Source organism: Giraffa tippelskirchi, chromosome 1, assembly GCF_054371585.1.
Source record: "Giraffa tippelskirchi isolate mGirTip1 chromosome 1, T2T-mGirTip1v1.2.pri, whole genome shotgun sequence".
In the NCBI taxonomy this organism is placed as follows: domain Eukaryota; kingdom Metazoa; phylum Chordata; class Mammalia; order Artiodactyla; family Giraffidae; genus Giraffa; species Giraffa tippelskirchi.
The window spans coordinates 213191382-213211877 of NC_137275.1; the positions used below are offsets into that span (position 1 = coordinate 213191382).

General features: G+C 42.2%; 2 protein-coding genes across 10 annotated transcripts in view; both read right to left on the reverse strand.

Moving 5' to 3' along the window:
- CTNNAL1 (catenin alpha like 1) overlaps window positions 1-3542 on the reverse strand; it is a 54194-nt gene extending 50652 nt beyond the window's left edge. For all 4 annotated transcript variants that reach the window (XM_081526015.1, XM_081526025.1, XM_081525998.1 and 1 more), the window contains exon 1: window positions 3314-3542. In XM_081526015.1, coding sequence (XP_081382141.1) covers window positions 3314-3454 — 141 coding nt within the window. In that variant the 5' untranslated portion in view covers window positions 3455-3542. The remainder of the gene's footprint in view (window positions 1-3313) is intronic.
- TMEM245 (transmembrane protein 245) overlaps window positions 1-20496 on the reverse strand; it is a 91740-nt gene that overhangs the window by 4355 nt on the left and 66889 nt on the right. For 2 of the 6 annotated variants that reach the window (XM_081525974.1, XM_081525955.1), the window contains 2 exons: window positions 19503-19697; window positions 4161-9469 (listed from right to left, as the gene is read on the reverse strand). In XM_081525974.1, coding sequence (XP_081382100.1) covers window positions 9424-9469; window positions 19503-19697 — 241 coding nt within the window. In that variant the 3' untranslated portion in view covers window positions 4161-9423. Of the gene's footprint in view, window positions 1-4160; window positions 9470-10113; window positions 10266-19502; window positions 19698-20496 lie in introns of those variants that run through there. The other 4 variants (XR_014064271.1, XM_081525964.1, XR_014064275.1 and 1 more) reach the window with 4 other exon arrangements.

The following is a 20496-nucleotide window of genomic DNA, read 5'->3' on the forward strand; positions in this document are numbered from 1 at the left end:
GAGGAGTTGAATTTAACCGAATGCTTCCCTGGTGGCTCAAAGGGTAAAGAGTCTGCATGAAATGCAGGAGACCCAGGTTCAATCCCTGGGTCGGGAAGATCCCCTGGAGAAGGAAATGGCAACCCACTCCAGTATTCTTGTCTGGAGAATTCCATGGATAGAGGAGCCTGGCGGGCTACAGTCCACAGGGTCCCGAAGAGTCGGACATGACTGAGCGACTTCACTTTCACTTTTTTCCCTACATCCACTGAAAAGAACATGTATCTTTTCTAATATGTGAATGCAGAAAATTGTATAGGTACATTTGTCTAATATTGATGTAACTTTGCATTCCTAGAATAAGGCCAGGAGTCCAGAACTTTTTACTTAAGAGTCAGAAGAGGTTAAATGATCTGAGTAGAAACTGCTTAAAAATGACTAAACTGTACAAGAATAGCCCTACTTGCTCACCTCAGACCCTATCTCCTCTAGGGCATCGTTGTTAACTCATCTGCACCTGCTCTGAGCTCTTAAGAGTATTTACTATGGATGACGTTGATCTGACACTTGCCACGTGCTATTCTATACCTGTCCTATCTCCCAACTAGAATGCAAGTCCCTCAAAGAGTAGTAACTAGAAAGCTTACAACAAATGCTCGCCTAAAAAGCTTAAACTAGTCTAATGGATATAGTGGTAAAACATGAGTTGAATAATAATGCAGCATCCTTAGAAAGATGAGACTCCTGGACATGAGTTTTCTAGAGAGCTTCACTCAAATCCTGGAGAAGGAAATGGCAACCCACTCCAGTATTCTTGCCTGGAAAATCCCATGGACAGAGGAGCCTGGTGGGTTACAGTTCACAGGGTCGCAAAGACTGAGCAACTTCACTTTCACTTTCACTCAAATCCACTAATACCCACTAAAATATAAAAATCACTCTAAATCATAGTCCACACTTCTGCTTTGTGAGTGTTCTGCCCATGCTATAGACATTTCTTGATTTTAAGCATGATTTAACTTTTTGTGTTGTTGAGTACCGCCTGCAATGCAGGAGACCCCAGTTCGATTCCTGGGTTGGGAAGACCCCCCCTGGAGAAGGGATAGGCTACCCACTCCAATATTCTTGGGCTTCCCTTGTGGCTCAGCTGGTAAAGAATCCGCCTGCAATGCAGGAGATCTGGGTTCGATCCCTGGGTTGGGAAGATCCCCTGGAAAAAGGAAAGGCTACCCACTCCAGTATTATGGCCTGGAGAATTCCATGGACTGTAGAGTCCACGGGGTCGCAAAGAGTCGGACACGACGGAGCGACTTTCACAGTTAATCATTAGGATCAGTTATAATAATTCTAAAGATATAGCTGTGGACACATAATGTGTGGGTTGCAGAAACTCAGCTATGGCCCTGAATTAGCCTTTAACAGGGAAGAAAAAACAAAAAAAAGCCCACATTTTCTCCCATTAGCATTGACCTCTAGTTAACTCTCAGCAGCCAATGCAGGTTTCCTCCTCCACTCTCCTGCTCTCTCCACCCTCTCTCACCCTGAATTACACAATGTAGAACTTGTAGGATACATTTTTAGCAGTGATACTGTGAAAAGTTACCACTTCTCCAGATTACAACAACCTTGTTTTTCCACTGTGACTCTTTTCTGGACCTACTATTAGCTGACCTCATCACGTCTTCTAATCTCTAGAGACAACCAGGCTGTCAGGGTGCAAACCCCAGTTGGACATTTACAGCTGAAAGTCCCACAAGTCCCTTATTCTCAGTTTTCTCATTCATATAATGAAAATAAACATATCTCTACCCCTGTAAGATTTATGAGAATTAAATGGGCTAATATGTATAAAGTGCATAGAACACGGTCTTGCCTATAGTAAGCATTCTATCTGGATTCTTTTTTTTTAATGGATAAAATACCCCTCTTTTAACCCTCTCTCTCTTAAAACTATTCCAGTATTTCTCACTTTCTGTTGTGGTTGTGTTGGCGGTGGTAATGGTATTCTTTTGTGGGAGGGGGCAATGCAGACATCACTAACTGACCCTCAATTCATCCCACCTGTCAGTGCTTTTTTTCGACAATGAAGGGAAGGCCCACACAGAGCATCAAGGTTACTCACTGTTCTGTTAGCCAAGCTAAAATAAGCACAGGTGAAGAAAATGGGGCTGTTTATTTAATCAGCATAACAGGAATACAGGGACATGTGTGGCTACTGTTATCAAATATTTGCAGGCTGGGATGGATTAGAGATATCAGTAATATTGAACATTCTATGGACGAGCTACAGGCCCACACCACTGAGCATGTTTAAGCAGGGCACTGGTGACCAGATGTCAAGGATGCTGTAAGAGAGAATTTTTTTAAAATTCAGAGTCAGATAACTTTTAAGATTCCTTCTACCTTGAAAATCTTGCCAATACGAATGTGAATCATCAAGACCTTACAAAGGAATTGTGAGTCACACATCCAATGAGCTCCTTAAGGCACAGAATTCTTCACTGCCCACAGTGCTTGGCACATAACAGACCTAGGTGAGGAATTCTAGCCCCGAGGGTTCGTATAAGTCGGCTCTCAGTAACAAAAACTTCTCTAAAGCTAAGCGCGCCAATTAGCTGATTCCAGACTTCTGTTGTGACCGGTAAATTCTATAAACCATACATCCCAAATGGGATTTGGCAAAAAGATGTGTACCCGGATTAACTATCAGGCGGTCCTCCACTTCACCCTTCCGAGGCCGGACAAAAGCCAACTAAAGTGAGCAGGCAGGTTAAGGGGAAGGGTGGCCCGGGGTAAATGGGCGACGGGGGAGCAGACTTACACAGGATCCGGGGAAGGGACAAAGGCCTAGGGGAGAGAGCACGCTGGACTCGGAGGCACGCGCCAGCCAGACTGGCCACAGTCCGGGTTAGGACTGGAGATGCAAAGGTGTGACGGCAGCGAGGAGGGCCTCTGAGCGCCAGCGGAGCCCCCGCGGGGGTCCCCTCCGCTCCCCGGGAGCAGGGCCGGGGGCCGCCGGAGTCACAGTCCCGGGGCGGTTCGGGTGGGGAAGGCTGGCGGCGCACCTGCGGCCGGACTCCGGTCCGCACAGGTCTCCTCGCCCCGCAGCCAGATTTCGGATAATCCAGACTCCCTCCGCCTCAACGAAGGCCAGTCCTCCAGCCCCAGAAAGGCGATCAGACGCCGACGCCGCAGTCCCGGCGCGGAATGTGGGGCAGCGGCTGCCTCCCGACCGGCCCGGCCCGGCCCGGCCCCCGCCCGGAGCGACCGCCGCCATCGCGGGCCGTGGCCGGGGTTGGGGGTGGGAGACCAGGGGCCGCGCGCGCCGTTTTACCTGAGAAACCAGCGGCAGCAGCGTCTGCTCCACCGAGCGAGTTTTGATCTCGAGTCCGGAGTCGAGGGCGAAGCCCGACGGGCCGGAGCCGTGCGCTGCTCCGGCGCCGCCACCGCCTGCGGGGCCCGGAGAGGCGGCCATGGCCTTTACTCAGCCCGTCGCGCAGCCGGGACGCTGCGCCGCTGCGGGCCCGCCGCCTCCCGCCAGCCAGCCAGCCAGCCAGCCAGCCTGCCCGCTCGCCGCAGCTGCAAGGCACCCGCGCCGCCCGAGACCCCGCCCACCCCGCCTCCACGCGCTCCGGTCTGGGGTCCGCCCTGCAGCCCCGCCCCCCAGCCCGGGCCCCGCCCCTTCTGTCCCCATTCGCACCGTTTCTCTCATCATTCTTCAGTGGGTTCCACACAAGTCTCGCTCCTGCTACAGCAGAGACACAGGATACCTGAGGGCCTCCCACGAACATGTGGCCTCTTACCAGAGCAAGGACATCCATGCTCAGCGAAGCTACCTGTCCTCTGGAGAAGTGACTCTTCCTAAATCCGAATTCCCCAGGATTCCTGGAAACTGCGCTGGGATTGAAACTATTAATAACTGGTAGACCAGGACGGGAGTCAAGCCTGTAGGGAGGGGCTTCTACCCTAAGATGGGACTTCTACAGGTTACAGTCTTTCTGGAGCTTTCACAAACACATCTCCCCTTATGTAAACTGTCCATGTTCCATAAAAATTCATTGTACGCACTGGTGCCAAAGGAAAGGCAAGATATAAGACGTAAGAGATGGACAGATGTATTCATTAAAGTTTGACTTCACTGAAGATCAAATTTCTCAACAGAGACTAAGTTTACTACTTGATTCATTCAACACTAGTAATTTTATTTCAAAATATAAATATTTTTACATTTACAAAGATGTTACATCAGTAGGTTGTCAAAGCAAGTTAAAGCTAAGAAACAGCATTTGTGAGAATAAAGACACATGGTTATATTTGAATAATCTTTTTTACTTTCAAACCATCTCTACTTTGCCTGAGAATGCAGAGATGATAACATTTTCCAAAAGTTACATGAGCAATATATATATATATCCAATCTTGGCTTCAAAATCAAATGGTATTTGAAATACACTCCAATCACCTAGACAAATGGCACTGCAAAGCACAAAAGAAGGGTTTTCTTTGGAATAATTACAATTGGAGTTACGTTTTCTGGGTCACTGCCATTAAAAACAGTATTTGATAATAAGCCAAAATAATGTTTTAAAATTTGCTACCACAGGTTTCAGAGTAAAATATAAAGCTAGAATTAAAAGTAAGAAACCAGGTGTGGAGTAAAGAACTCTGGACTTGGAGTCAGAATTTCTGCAACTGAATTCTGGCTCCATCATTTCGTGGTATAAACTTAAGGGAAAAATCACAAAAAACCTTTCTGAGCTTTGATCTGATAATACTTGATGCCTGCCTATCTCACAGGGTTGTTATGAGAGCAGTCTGAAACCTATAAAGTGCAATACAAAAGCATTATTAAAACGTCATATCAATATATCACCACTGCATTTGCACTCTAACTGATCTTTGAAAAACTTTGAAAAGTAAAACACAAATACTGACTTTACACACCATAGGTGGAAAAGAATCTCTATACTTGATGTATAGCTCTGGATGGCAAATACAGTTTTTTTTCTGGTATTTCACTAAACTTTGAGATATATTACAGTTTACATGGTAGATGTTCCATTCAGAATTCTATTACAGATGTCTTCTAAAAGAGCTGTAAACTTTTATTTGAGAGACATGTTTCTCAAAGGACCCCAAGTCCTTTGAGATGCTCTGAGAAAAAGAGGATGAAGGTGTAGTTTAAGGTCAAATAAGTCTCGTAAACAGAGTCTTTGTCCCCTCCTATAAATTCACAATATATAATAACATGTTAAAAACTCTTCAAAGTCCTACTTCAGAAAGGAAACAAATTCAGCATTCCTCAATTTTAACTGACCATAGAGTCCCTTCCCCCTACTCCATATACATTTTCATTCACTTAGAACATCTTAACAACATTCCTTGGAACTACTGCTATAAGGAACACGTTTTTTCCAAAATTGGCAAGCTGCATGGGGTCACAAAGAGTCGGACACTTAGCAGCTGAACAACAACTCAACTAGGAGGGAAAGGGAGGAGAAGTGGAACAATGGACTGAGAGAAAAAAGAACTGACTCTACTCTGAATTGTCACTGCTGGGCGCCAGGTTAGAAAAGACACTTCAACCTATGGACTTGTTTCCTTCTCTGTTAAATGACAGGATCAGCTAATTATGTAAGGCCTAGTCTAGCACTGAATTGCTATGACTCCAGGAGGCAGACAGAACATGCTGGTTTATAATGCTCTTATTTTTAAACTACCAAAAAAATTAACTGTTCAGTGGTTTCATATGGCATGAGTATATTTTTTGGCAGATCTTAAGTTAATGTAAGCTAAATTTGTCAACAAGGAAAGTAACTCGAGTGAAGAAACTTTAAAAAAGAAAAATATAAATGAGACAAGAGCTTTTGGACAAACTCTATTAAAAATAATTATACTTTAGGAATGTCTATCTAAAATAGTCCCCAGATTGGAGTAACTAAACTAAGTGATGCAAGTTTATTGAATAGTTAGGTCACTTCCAAATAAAATGAGATTTTGAAACATAATTACTGAACACTAACTTCCTCTTGGGGCTTCCCAGGTGGCCCTAGCAGTAAAGAATCTGCCTGACAATACAGGAGACTGCAGGATACTCAGGTTCCATCCCTGTGTCAGGAAGATCCCCTGGGTCAGGAAGATCCCCTGGAAGAGGAAATGGCAACTCACTCCAGTATTCTTGCCTGGAGAATTCCATGGACGGAGGAGCCTGGCAGCCTACAGTCCATGGGGTTGCAAAGAGTCAGATATGACTGAAGCGACTTAGTATGCATGTGTGCATAAGTTAATGAAATAAATATATTTTGATGGCAAAATGTGCAAAGACAGGAAATACATAAAAACAAAAAAATACTTGTCCTTGGCTGGAACTAACATTTGGAACTATGTTGCCAGGGGCTATGTCTACTGCAAAATGCCTACTCTAATACTTTTATAAGGGTCTTAGAAGACCCTTTGTGGAGACCACAGTTTTCCTATAAACCTTGAGGTTGAAAGCTCTGGTGAGCTCACCTGAAATTACTTTGCTCTAGGCTAACCCCTCATGGCCTGAATTTCTGAGTAAATCTTTCTTGGTAGTGACACATCCTGAAATGCTGAATACAACCAAAGTAGAACCAAGGGTACTAGAAAGTCCAGATGGGTCACAGCGGGCTCTTATTAAGACCAAGGTTGGCCAGAGGACCTCATCTGCAAGCCCTCCAACTGGAATAAACTGCTATTTCCAAAGCTACTCAGTTTGTTTAAATAACGCTTCGTGGGTATCAAGAGTCAATCTGCACCAGTCTCAAAAGTCAAGAGAAAACTCTGCCAGCTAACCACCTTTAATGGAAATGGGTGTTAAGAATTCCTGCAAACTTAAAAATAAATAAAACTGGTATCTAAGGCAGTCTGGCAGAGATCACTTCCAGAAACAGAGAGTGTGATAGAAATTTTGGAACTGACGCTGGACTTACATGGCATGGGTTTATGCTGAAAATCCTATGCCCTGTTCTCTCTCAGAAAAGAGAGGAGCATACTGTGTGGGGAGCTTTTTTCCCCTCCATTCAGTTTACAGTTGAATAGTGACTGTGACCTTCAAACTTATCTTTAATAAAGCGATAAAATGCAGAACACTGTGATAGGATTTCTGTACTTAGTTTTTACTGAAGCTACTTATACTTCATCAATTATCTGTTTTTAGGGAAACTTTTTCTGGGTCAAATCCTGAGATCGTCTTGCTGGAGCACTTCAAGTTTCCTGATATGACTGGGTAGTAGTCTGGGGCACCTCTGCTCTTGATATTTCAGGGTGATACTACATCAGAACCAATTCTGACAGCTCTAAACTGTTCTCTCTTAGGGCTCAGAGTCCCCCTCTAAAGACCTAGTATTCTTACTAAAAATTATGACCAGGAAGAACCATATATTACCTCAAATTTATATGTTTACCATTTCACTTTATACAGCTAAAAACACTTTGGAGGAACATAATTTGTATATGCACACTAACTCATTGTGCATAATATTTGCCTCTTATAAATTTGTGCTAATCACAGCTGTAAACTTATCATAACATCATTAACAAAAACAAACCTGATTTCTTTCTTAAAACTTTTAATGCAACATTTTTAATTTTAGCAATATACATAATCTGGCTAAGATTTAAGGTAAGAGAAGGCCTTCTTATGAGTTATTGCCTACAGCACCCTGTACAGTGCCCAGCATGGAACCCACGAGTTTGGGAAACTCTCAACCAATGCTTTAAAGAATGAATGACTGAACAAGTGATTAAAGAAAAGAATGAGTTAATTAATGCCAAATGTAGCACTTGGTAGAATATCAGACTGTAACTGCTGAAGGATTCATAGGAAATATAAGAGATCTGCATATAGTTTATTGTATAAAGAAAGACCTCACAGTAGCCTCTTTTCTAGACCAAGTTCTTCTTAAGTAATATCAGAATAAATTTAATGTAATTATCATTAATTATGCTTCTTAATGGGAAAATAAAGTTTTAGAAAAAAGTATTTCTACTTTTAAAATGTTTTTCCAAAAAGGAAATCTTTGTTACTTAAGAATCCTCTCTCTTCCATACTGAATACTCCCTTGGGGACAGAGAAAGAGGCTGAAGGTTGTTTTACAAAGGGGAAAGGGAACAAAGGTAAAAGCTGGGTTCTAATCCTGGCCCTGTCATTAACTGTAGTCTACGCAATAGGACAGGACATGATTCTACCTCATAGCACTGGAAAAACTGTGTTAAGATACTAAGAGAGTCACTGGAGTATAGCAAGGTTGGCAGACTGTTGAGTCAGAAAGACCTGAGGTCAAATTTTACTAAACTTTATGACTTGGAGTTGGTCACTTTCCTGAACCTTAGCTTCCCCATCTGTGTGAAACACAAAACAATGCGAAGCTGTATGAAAGTTGATGTGAAGTGACTGTGAAATAATATGTGCGAAAAGATTTTGTAAAATGTAGACCAGTATGCTGGTTATTGTGATATCTGACATATTTTAAAAGTCACAATTTAATTCAACAAGCATTCATCTAGAGTCTGTGTGCAAGGCACTGTGCTAAATGATGGGAAAATACTACACAAAATTTTACGCTAGTAAGTAACTAGTTAGCCAAATTCTAAATAGTAAAACAGAGACATTTAACAAATCAGAACACTGCTGCCCCTGAGATTTTTTTACTTACAACATTTGGAAAGAAAAAAAAAAAAATCACAACATGAATTCTATCATATTGTTACCATTAATAGCAGCTTAATAATTAATTTCAATGTGGTCAGCCAAGTTTTAGAAATTTGGCAAAAGAGTAATAGGGGATGGATGGAGAAGGGGAGGAAGAGCTTCAGTCTTTCTTCTCCTATGGTTGCAACACATAACTAACTGAACTTCAAATAAGCCACCCACCCTTACACTGAACATTTGATCTTTCTTACGGGAGGACTATACATTGTGGAAGAAGGGAGAAGACTCATTTTTCCTGCTCAAGCAACTAGATTCTCAAAAGTGAAAGCCCTCTTCATTGAAAAGTGACTGTCATAGAAAAGTTTAAGGACAGATTTCTTAAAACAGGAGAAAATCACACTATATACAGCAGGTTGTTTACAGCTCTTAAAAAAAAAAGTTATAAATACGTATTATAATATACACAACCAAAGTGGGAAAATTTCAAGCCACAATACCAGTGTATAAACTGAAACTTTTCAAGCCATCTTAGCAACACTTAAGTGAGTAAACCACATTTCTGAGCTCTAAAGCTGTGCTTCAAAATGCAAAGCAGCCCACAGCCAGTCCTCTCTTGTCCAGGCATTCTGTATGGAAGGCCAGGAGGCTTCTGCGTCTTGTCCTGGGCTCTGTTTGCCAGGCACGGCTAAAAGGACAGGAGGCCACAGCTGAGCTGAACTCACAGTCAAGGTTGAATTTCCTTAGGGAAATAACTGTGGTTGGAAACCAGGTCAGCCTACTGAAGGTTTCAGGTCTTCAGAAATGTCATGGAAAGTCCTTTAAGAAAAAAAGACAGAATGATTAGTTTTGCTTTTAGGAAAAGGGGGAAAATAAAACCACAGAGATACTTAGAAAAGAAAAATAGCATCTAACCAGTAATTCATTGTCATATAATATTCTTATAAGTTGAGAGCCTTGGTGCCATTACGTAGTCACTGTTTTTTTCTTACTATTTTCACTGAGTATTGTTTCGAACTCTGATAGTTGTTTTTCTTTTTTTCTTTTTTTTTTTTCAAATAAATTTATTTATTTTAGTTGGGGGCTAATTACTTTACAATATTGTAGTCTTTGCCATACATTGACATGAATCAGCCATGGGTTTACATGTGTTCCCCTTTCTGGACCCCCCTCCCACCTCCCTCCCCATCCCATCCCTCTGGGTCATCCCATTGCCCCAGCCCTGAGCCCTTGTCTCATGCATCGAACATGGAATGGTGTTCTGTTTCACATATGATAATATACGTGTTTCAATGCTATTCTCCCAGAACGTCCCACCCTCACCTTCTCCCTCAGAGTCCATAAGACTGTTCTATGCATCTATGTCTCTTATTCTGTCTCGCATATAGGGTTATCGTTACCATTTTTCAAATTCCATATATATGCATTAGTATACTGTATTGATGTTTTTCTTTCTGGCTTACTTCACTCTGTATTATGGGCTCCAGTTTCATCCATCTCAATAGAACCGATTCAAATGTATTTTTTTTAATGGCTGAGTAATATTCCATTGTGTATATGTACAACAGCTTCCTTATCCATTCGTCTGCTGATGGACTGATAGTTGTTTTTCAACCTGCAGTAACAAGAACTCTAGTTTTTTTCCGGAGGGTCTATCCAAAAGATTGTTTTCCTAGACTCTACTTAAACTAATGACCATGTGACCAACATCTGGCCGATGAGATGTAAGTAGAAGTGTTGAGTGACTTCTGGGCAATGTCCTTAGAAGAGAAAGGTGATCTTTTCTGACCTTTCCCTTTCGTGCTGACTGGAAAGTAGACACAATGATGTTAAAGGGAAAAACAATAAGAGACTAAAGATTAAATGCTAACTGGATTACTTTTATTGCAAAATAGGAAAACTGATCTAGCAATGTCCCAGCTCTGAGTGTTGTGGTTCAGGGCAGGAGAAATGGGATAGGGCTTTTCATCAAATGACCGTGTACTTATACTGTTTCTGACCTACATCAAACAAGCCAAATGAATGTGGCTAACTGGCTGGTAATAACTGGGTTGGATGGAGGGGGTCTGCTGTATTGGGGCCTGACTTAGGACTGTAGTAGCTAGTTGGCCTTTGCTACATAATTTATCCAGCCAGGTCTGCATCTTTGTTAGCAGCCAAATGGCCAGGTCAGAGTTTATCAATGAACAAGCACTCATCTTAGACGAAAACCCCTCACACCAAGGCTGACAGAACATCAAGGTGGGGGTCAACCTTGGCATGGATGTTTGTGGAACAGACACATTAAGCCCTGGTCTGCCTACCTTTGCACTTCTTACAGCCAAGAGAGAAATAAACTTCTAGTTGTTAAAGTTCTACTGATGGTGGGATTTTTTTTAGTTTTTTTTTTTTTTTTTGGTTATAATACAGGCAAAACTATCTTAAATGATACAGATATGAAGCACAAGTTTATTACCATCCTTTTAGAGAGAGATTGCTTTGCTCCTTTACAACCATATCACCGATTAGGAGGGTTAGACAGGCAGGCAGAGGTAAAATAAAGGTTAACCCTTTAGCATCACGTAGGAAGTACTTCGGACAAGGCAATGGCACCCCACTCCAGTACTCTTGCCTGGAAAATACCATGGATGGAGGAGCCTGGTAGGCTACAGTCCATGGGGTTGCTAAGAGTTGGACACAACTGAGCAACTTCACCTTCACTTTTCCCTTTCATGCACTGGAGAAGGAGATGGCATCCCACTCCAGTATTCTTGCCTGGAGAATCCCAGGGACAGCGGAGCCTGGTGGGCTGCTGTCTGTGGGGTCGCAGAGAGTCGGACACGACTGAAGCGACTTAGCAGCAGCAGCAGCAGGAAGTACTTAAATGTCAAGTGGGGCACAGGTCAAATGATACAGAAAAAAAAGATTACATTTGCTCAGCTATCTGAAGGCTCTTTCACTGGATGGTGCCGGAAGCCTCTTATATCTCAAGCACATCTCTAACTAGCACAGCTCTACATCCAAAGGAACAGCTTAGAGGAAGGGGTAAGCTTCCTGGCTATGGTTCCTGTGTCTCTGAAAGGGATTATATATGACATGACTGAACTCACCATGTTGAATATATGCCAACAGGTCAAAGAACTGGAATGAATTTATCCCCTTAAACATTTTTATAGTGAGAAAAATTCCCCCAAACTAAGATTTATACACACACGTTTTATGTATTGTTGTTGTCTTTTAGTTGCTTCCGACTCTTTTGCGACCCCATGAACTATTAACTTGCCAGGCTCCTCTGTCCGTGGGATTTCCCAGGCAAGAACACTGGAGTGGGTTGCCATTTCCTTCTCCAGGGGATCTTCCCGACCCAGGGATCGAACCCGCGTCTCTTGCATTGGCAGGCAGGTTCTTTACCGCTGAGTCACCAGGGAAGCCCTTCTATATGTATTAATATCCATCTATCTCTGTATCTATCTAATCAAGGTTTCCCAATAGCTGCACTGCTGACCACTCTGTGCACTGTGAGAGGTTTAGCAGCATCCCCGCTCCTACCCTCTACAGCTGTCATGATGAACATGTCTCTATATGTTGCCAAATGTCCCCTGAGGGGAGCAAAGTCTCACCCTCCTCCCCCACAACCATTGCTCTAGATAGCTACCTACCAGCTTATTTATATATCTCTTTTTCACAGTCTCACCTACATTTGTGTACAGGTAAAGCTGGCTACAAGTTGCCCCAGATTATATGAAATTCAGGTAGCACTCAATTCTGGGACGCCCTGGAATATCTTTAAAACCAATAACCAAAAACTGATCAGTATTAGAAAGCATTTTCCAACACCAAAAAGTTTTAAAATTCATTCTTTCATATCTTTTCAAATTTCTAAGATACCTGCAAGCTTCAATCTCTAATTCAATTCCCCTAAATTATGAATGAAAACGGCTGCCTCAGGGCAAAGATGCATGAAATAAGATTAAAACTGTGGCTGGCCTGGTACTGCTTTCTGTTGACAAGTAAGCTTAGCTGTAACCCTGAAATTCATACCTGCTATTCAGTTCTGCCTCCAGGCCAAGAAAGCCTCCAGAAGGACTCAGAAGAAAGAAAACACAATGAAGCAAGCTAAGAAAACAGCTACAGAGTGTTTTCCATCCCAACAGTATGTTTTCTCTAGGTGTTTGGAGTGGTGATTGTGTGTGTGTGTGTGTGTGTGTGTGTGTGTGTGTGTGTGTGTGTGTGTGTGTGTGTGTGTGTGTGTGTGTGTGTGTGTGTGTGTGTGTGTGTGTGTGGTGGTGATTGTGTGTGTGTGTGTGTGTGTGTGTGTGTGTGTGTGTGTGTAAAACCCTACAGAAGTAACACTGATCTGAACTGAACCTCAATTACCTCCCGGAAAACAAACTCCATAACCCAGAGATAGAGATTTAATTCCTTCCTGGTCTCATCAAAAGGCACAGCACTAACTAGTCCACAGGGCTCATAAAACTGTAACCCTCTAGATTAGGAAGAAACAAAGGAATAAAAATTGCATTGACAGTGTTTTTTTTTCAGCTGCGCCGCACGGCTTGTGGGATCTTAGTTCCCCAGCTAGGGAGTGAACTTGGGCCCTCAGCAGTGAAAGCACCGAGTCCTAATGACTGGACTGCCAAGGTATTTCTTTGACAGTATTATTTCTAAAAATAGTAAATGTCCTACCTAAACCATCTCCCAAACCATAAGGATTGTTACATTCCTTTGAACCACAGTGGTAGAATTTATCAAGAATAAGAAAGGTGGAACAGGGCCTCAGGTGACTAGGGGGATAGAAGATTGCTGTGAACATTTTACAGTTCCTTTCATTGCAATGGGGATTGTGTGGCGTGATTTCTCACTTGCAATCTTCTTGGCTCCTTGAAAATATTTTGGGATCTGCTTCCCCTGACGTTTTCAAGGAGATTTTTCAAAAAGTCCATTTATGTGAATGCTTAAGTCTTTTCTGATTTAACAATTCAAGAGTTGTTGACTCCCAGCTTCCCAGAGAGTAAACTGTGGATGTTTACAAATGAAAAGCCTGCACTGACTAATGTAACTTACTTTAGCAGGCTCAGGATAGCTGAACATGTATTTCCTAAACCCCCATCAGCACACCTTGTGACAGGGCACATGTCATCACTTTTGTACTTTCTGCTTCTTCCAAAAATTTGGAGTAAAGTTCTAAGGCTGGAGTTTACTATGGCCCATCCTCTTTTATTAGCCTTATAGTGAAAAGATCTTTTTTTTTTTTTTTTTGAAAAGATCTTTTAATCTGATCTGCTCTTGGTTTCACTAATCTATTAACTCATCAAATTTTCATTGAGCATTTATCCTAAACTGGAATGATAGGGAGCATACTCCAAATTAAGTCCTCAAGGTTTAGGTAAAGGTTTGGAGGAGTCATGGTTTTTTATGAGAACATTTTCATATATTATTTTACACAAACAAAAATAACTTCTTGCTCTATTAAAAAGTAGGAGATGTTAAACCTTAGCTTAATTGCCAAATACTGATCTTCCTTGTCTTATGATGGCATTATACCTGGCTTCATACTTAATAATATCCTTAAGACAGCTTCCCTTGTGGTTCAGACGGTAAAGAATCTGCCTGCAATGCAGGAGACCTGGGTTTGATCCCTGGATCAGGAAGATGCCCTGGAGAAGATAATGGCAACCACTCCAGTATTCTTACCTGGAGAATGCCATGGACAGAAGAGCCTGGCAGATTGCAGTCCATGGGGTTGCAAAGAGTCAGACATGACTGAGCAACTCACGCACATACACATGTCCCAAGAAACGCACTGTACATTGAAAATATTTTAAGTCAAAAAAGTATTTCATACACTTAACCTACAAAACATCACAGCTTAGCCTAACCTACCTTAAACATGCTTATAATACTTACATTGGACTGTTGTTGTTGCTTAGTCACTAAGTCATGTCTGACTCTTTTGCAACCCCAGGAACTGAGGTCCATCAGGCTCCTCTGTCAATGGGATTAACCAGGCAAGAATACTGGAAAGGGTTGCCATTTCTTCCTCCAGGGAATCTTCCCCACCCAGGGATTGAACCTGCATCTCCTGCATTGGCAGATGGATTCTTTACCACTGAACCATCAGGGAAACCCGACAGTTGGGCAAAATCATCTAACACAAAGCCTGTTTTATAATAAAAGTGTTGAATATCTCAAGTAATTTACTGACCACTGTACTGAAAGTGAAAAACTGAACAGTTGTCTGGGGGCTGCGTGCTTGCAGGCCTATCAGTTGTATCCCCTTGTGATCAGGTGGCTGACTGAGAGCTGCAGCACCGCTGCCCAGCATCACAACAGAGAGTTGTACTGCATATCACTAGCCCAGAAAAAGATCAACATTAAAAATCTGAGTACAGTTTCCACTGAATGTGTATTGCTTTCACACCACCACTAAGTTGAAAAATCATAAGTTAAACCTTCTTAATTTGGGAATCATTTGTAATTTCTTTCATAAAAAGATAATGACCTTTGATTGAACTTTGGGTATTAAATTATGGAAGATAATCACAGTCAGGTTAAGATAATGCTTCTAAAAACAGCAATGAGTTTACTAATAACTCTGTCCCCCAAAAGATAAAGCTGAGTTCCTTAAAAGACCACGTTCTAGCTGTCACCTCTGGTCACATCAAGGTGTGGAAGAGGGCAGAGGAAAACTTAAATACAGCGAACAGCATCCCCAGAGGAGTTCCTGGGATATGCCCTGACTTCCTTCTTACAGGTTTTTCTGAGCTTTAATGCTCAAAGATTGCTGCTCGGGTTTTTGTAGCAATGAAATAAGTACATCAAATCAAGTCTGATTATTCTATCCAAAAATCAAACAAGTATTGAGACTTGAAAAATTGTGATTGCAGGGGTGTTATGTCTTTCCCCACACTTCCCAGACAGTCCCAGTGTTAACAGAGAACAGGGGAAGCCATAGGTTCTGATTATTGAATTGAGGCCAGAACAGCAGGGAGCCCAAAGCTGTGCTGTGTCGACATTTACTGCCATGAAATAGTGTGTTCCCCACTGTCAACAGTGAGAAGCCCTACACAGGACCTAGAAACAATACACAGAAATAGTCATGCAGATGGATGTTCTCAGCCACCAGTGCCTGCATCTACAATTAGAAGGTCTAATGGAACGAAGACATTCTCATGTTACAGCATGAGAGTTCTAAGACAAGCTGAACCCTTCCATAGCTCATGACCCTGTAGACACTATTCCCTCATAGCCCAAATCATTCCTTGAACTAGGAAGAGGGCCCTGTCGAAGCCTGTCGGTTATGGTGAATACCTCAGTAACTGAAACAGGCACAGCCCGGCAGTAGCAGCAACCACAGTAAAAAGGGAAAAGATAAATAATCAAGAGTATAAATGAAAGCTGTAAAAAAAGGAAAGGTAGGAGGTGCTATCCTTAAGAGCATTAAATGCAGGACATAACCTAATTTTGAGAGGAGGGAAAGCTCTGATGAACTGACATTTGAGTTGCAGGCTGAAGAATGATTAGGAGTTAATTAGGCAAGGAAAGATAGGGGAGGGGCAGAGTCTGTCCAGACACAGAAAGCAGCATGTCTGAAGGCCTAGGGTTTGAATGGAGCTGGTGCATCTGAGGCCCTGGCAGAAAGCCAGCGTGGCTGCAGCTCTGACAAGGGGAAGATGTTACAGATGCATGAGGCAGGCACAGGCAGACCACGCAGGGTCTTGGAAGGATTTTGATCTTCCTGGTAAGAACAGTGGGAGGCCAGTTCTGATAGAAGAGCGTCACAACCAGATATGCCTCCCCTTTAAAAAGGACACATCTGCTCAGTGCCAAGAGACTGGAAGGCAGCAAGAGTGGCTGCTGAGAAGCTGGCTGGGAGACTGATATGCCACGATAGTCCAGGTGAGAAACCCTGTGGCTGGGCCCAGGGTGGGTGGCACTGGAGAAAAAGAGGAAAGGGTGGATTTGAGACGAAACAGGTAGGACTGGGTAAAGATGGTGACTTGAGAAGATAGGAGGCTGTAAGGATGACCACACACAGGCACATGTAAGTGAGGGGTACCATCTACTGAGAAGGGAAACAGAGCAGAATGTCTTTTCTTGAGCAGGGCTGGGGGGATGGTTAAGGAAAAGAAAGATCTCTGGTTGAAAACATACTACCTCACCTGCTTATTTCTATGTGACTACAGGCAGGATAACCTCTCTAAGCCTTGACTTCCTCTACAAGATACGGAAAACAACTGTTCCTAACCTCACATGGAAACACTGGACAGATTAAGTAAAATAAGACAATGCAGGTAAAGTTTTATCACAGAACTTGGCACACTGAGTCCCAATAAATGTCAGTGGTGGCTGGTTGTTACTATTTAAGAGGTCATTTAGACTTTCCACCAGGAAGTGCTGTGTTGGACACATGATTCCTTCAGGCCTTTTCAAAACCCTGTTAGAGGGAGTTCCCTGGTAGTCCTGTGGTCAAGAATCCACCATCCACCCTGCAATACAGAGGGACGGGAACTAAAATTCCACATGCTTTGGGGCAACTTAGCCCGCATGTCTAAGCCCCCCTGCCACAACTAGAGAGCCACTATGCTACAACTAAGACCTGATGCAAGCCAAATAAATAAATCACTATATATATACTAAAAAAAAAAATTAGAAGGCATAAACATACCTTAAAAAAGAGAACATAAGAGGTTAAAAGAAACAAACTTGCAGCATGACCTAACAAACTGAATCCTAAGCCAGGAGTTATAAGGTTCAGGAATTGGTGATATCAAGTAACTTTGGAAATGGGGTCGAAGGTGGGACTAAACACAGAAGGGCTGCTTTAAAGTGTGCCTAAAATGCAGTAAAACCTCGTGGGTCCAATATTGTCACCCAGCCAGGCAAACGCTCCCTATTACTGGCAGAAATTCGAGTCTTTTCCTCCCTTAGAGAAGGTAAAACAAACAAGTCTCTGGACTGGGGGACAACAGGCAGGGATAAGGGCAGGGGTACATACTGACAGTAGGAGACTGAGTGAGGATTTACATTTCAAATGCTGTCCAGTCCCTTTCCCTGTCTTGGCTCCCAGAATGCTGGCAGCCAAGCCATCAACCTCTGAGCAGGAGATTAAAAGATCTTTCACTGAGGAATTTAGCAGCCCCACAGGGAAACCAAAAAGCACTGACATCAGAGACTGCATAAGACCAATGGTCCTGGCAGATTATATTATGGTTACTCACATAATAACCAACCCACAAATCCTGAGTGGTTCACTCTTAACATAAGCCAACAGTCAAAAGTATCGGATACCTGATACTGTGATTATTGTTATTGCTGTTGTTTAAGTCGCTAAGTCGTGTCCAACTCTTGTGGCGCCATGAACTGTAGCTTGCCAGGCTCCTTCTGTCCATGGGATTTCCCAGGGGAAGAATATTGGAGTGGGTTGTCATCTCCTTCTCCAGGGGATCTTCCCGACCCAGGGATGAAAACTGCATATGCTGCATTGGTGGGCAGGTTCCTTTTCACTGAACCACCAGGGAAGCCCCTAATACTGTTATTATATTGTGTTAATATGGTGAAGGTTAGGGGATATTACAGATGTAATTAAGGTCCCTAAGCAACTGACTTTAATCAAAATGACAATATGTTCTGTGGGCCAGGTCTAATCAGGTGAGCCCTTTGCAAAAGAGTCTTGGCCATCAGTGACACAAGTCAGAAAAATACTCTCGAAGGCCTGGAGGAAGCAAGCATTGTGTTATAAAATGCCTATGGAAAGAGGCAGCCTCTAGGAGCCTCAACTTGTGGCTACAACTGCAAACAAAGGAATTTTGTCAACAACAGGCAAGTCTGGAAGAGGATCCCAATCTGCAGATGAAACCCTTGCCTGAGCTCATGCCTTGACTGTAGCCTTGGAAGATCCTAAGCAGAAGACCCAGCTGAATTGTACCTCTACTCTGACTCATGACTTTCATACAAATGTGTTGCTTTATGCCACTAAGTTAGTGAAAATTTGCTACATATCATAGAAAACTAACACAGGCCTATATGCTAAAAAAGGCAAATTTTACTTACACAAATACTATCTCAATAAACCAGACTGCCCAAAAATATGATAGCTCAAATGGAAACCTCTATGGAGATGATAGAAGATAAAATTGGAGAAATAATCCAGAAAATGGGAGCCAAAAAGACAGAAACAGAAGAATATCAGAGAAAAGATTTTAAAATGACAAGACCAGTGTAGAAGGGTCAATATCAAAATAAAAATAAGTTTCTGAAAGGGAGAGACGGAAATCATTAATAAAATAATTGAAGAAAAATTTCAGAATGGCAGAACATAAATTTCCAGTTTTAAAGAACACAGAGACACTTGATAAAAGTGCCAATTCAAACACAACAACAAAAATAGATTAAAAAACAACAACAAAAAAAGAAGACCCTATAGGTTTTCAAACATTTGAATTACAAAGAATCAGGAATCAGAGTGGCCTCAGAATTTCAACAACCATGAAAGTTAGAAAACAATGAAGAAATCAAGTTACACAGGGAAAAATTTTTAAACAGAATCCTCTACCCAGGCAAGCTACTGAGTAAGAATGACTTTAGAAGAAGCCTTTACAGACATGTATCATCCCCTAAATTTACCTCCCATGCATTCTTTCCCAAAAATCTACAGGAAGATGTGCTCCAACAAAAAGCAGAAAGAAATCAAGAAAGAAAACAATTTTGGGAAATACGATTTCAACACAGGGGAGAGGGGAATCCGCAAGGTGACAGCTCTATAGCAGGCAAAAGGATATTCTGTATCTTAACAGACTGCACTCAGGTGAAAACACAGGGACCAGTGAGCTCAATTTCATACACAGTTTATGATCACTCAGCTGGAACTCACCGCTGAGTCTGAGCAGGCCATGGTGTCTGGTTGGGTGTGGGCACTGAGTTCGTGGGACTCACTAGCATGGCACTGTAGATATTGGAAGCAACTACGAGTATGCAGAGAAGTATGGGCCCAATGATCGCTCCTTCCAGGCCCAGATAGTACGCGCCACCAGCCACTGCCAAGCCCGTCAAGTAAGGATGGCCACCTCTGGAATGAAGAGCACACAGATTACGCACAACTTTTAACAAAACATAAACCCTGGAGTAAGTCGGAAATACATTCTCTGACACACTGTTCATTCCCTAATACACCTGACTTCTGAACTGCGTTATCAGCTTTCTTTAGATCACTTCAATATGGATATCTGAATATTAATTGTAAAAGTATAAAGATGCAAAACTTTTCCTGCCTAAATGTGTGACCTTTACCTTTTTGTAGGTCCGGCAACTGAGGAGTAAAGTCAGCAGTGTTAACAGGTACCATTACGTGGCTGTCCGAGGTGGGTTAATGTTAGCTTACGAATGGTTTATACAAGCTACCTGTTAAGTTTACCTTTATCTAGAATAATTAAGTGGGCAAAATTAAGCATGTAATTCAACTAATTATGCTTTTTATTAAAAAATGATAACAATAAAGTGGCATGCCTGTTATTCATAAGTTAGGCTTCTAGCAACCTCCTAAAATACAGATTTTAACACAGGGAGTGATAAAAGGCCTCATGAGAAAAACATCTGTTAGAAAGCCCAAGATGTTTATTTCATAGGAGAGTCATAACTGTCCTCCAGCTTATCACAGTATCATTTACATAACTGGAATGAAATAACACACAGGCAGACCTCAGAGATATTGCAGGTTCGGCTTCCAGACCACTACAATAAAGCCAAATATGGCAATAAAGTGAGTCACAAGAAATTTCTGCTTCCCCAGAGTATATAAAAATTATGTTGACACTGAACTGTAGTCTTTTTAAGTGTGCAATAACATTATGTCTAAAAAAATGTAAGGT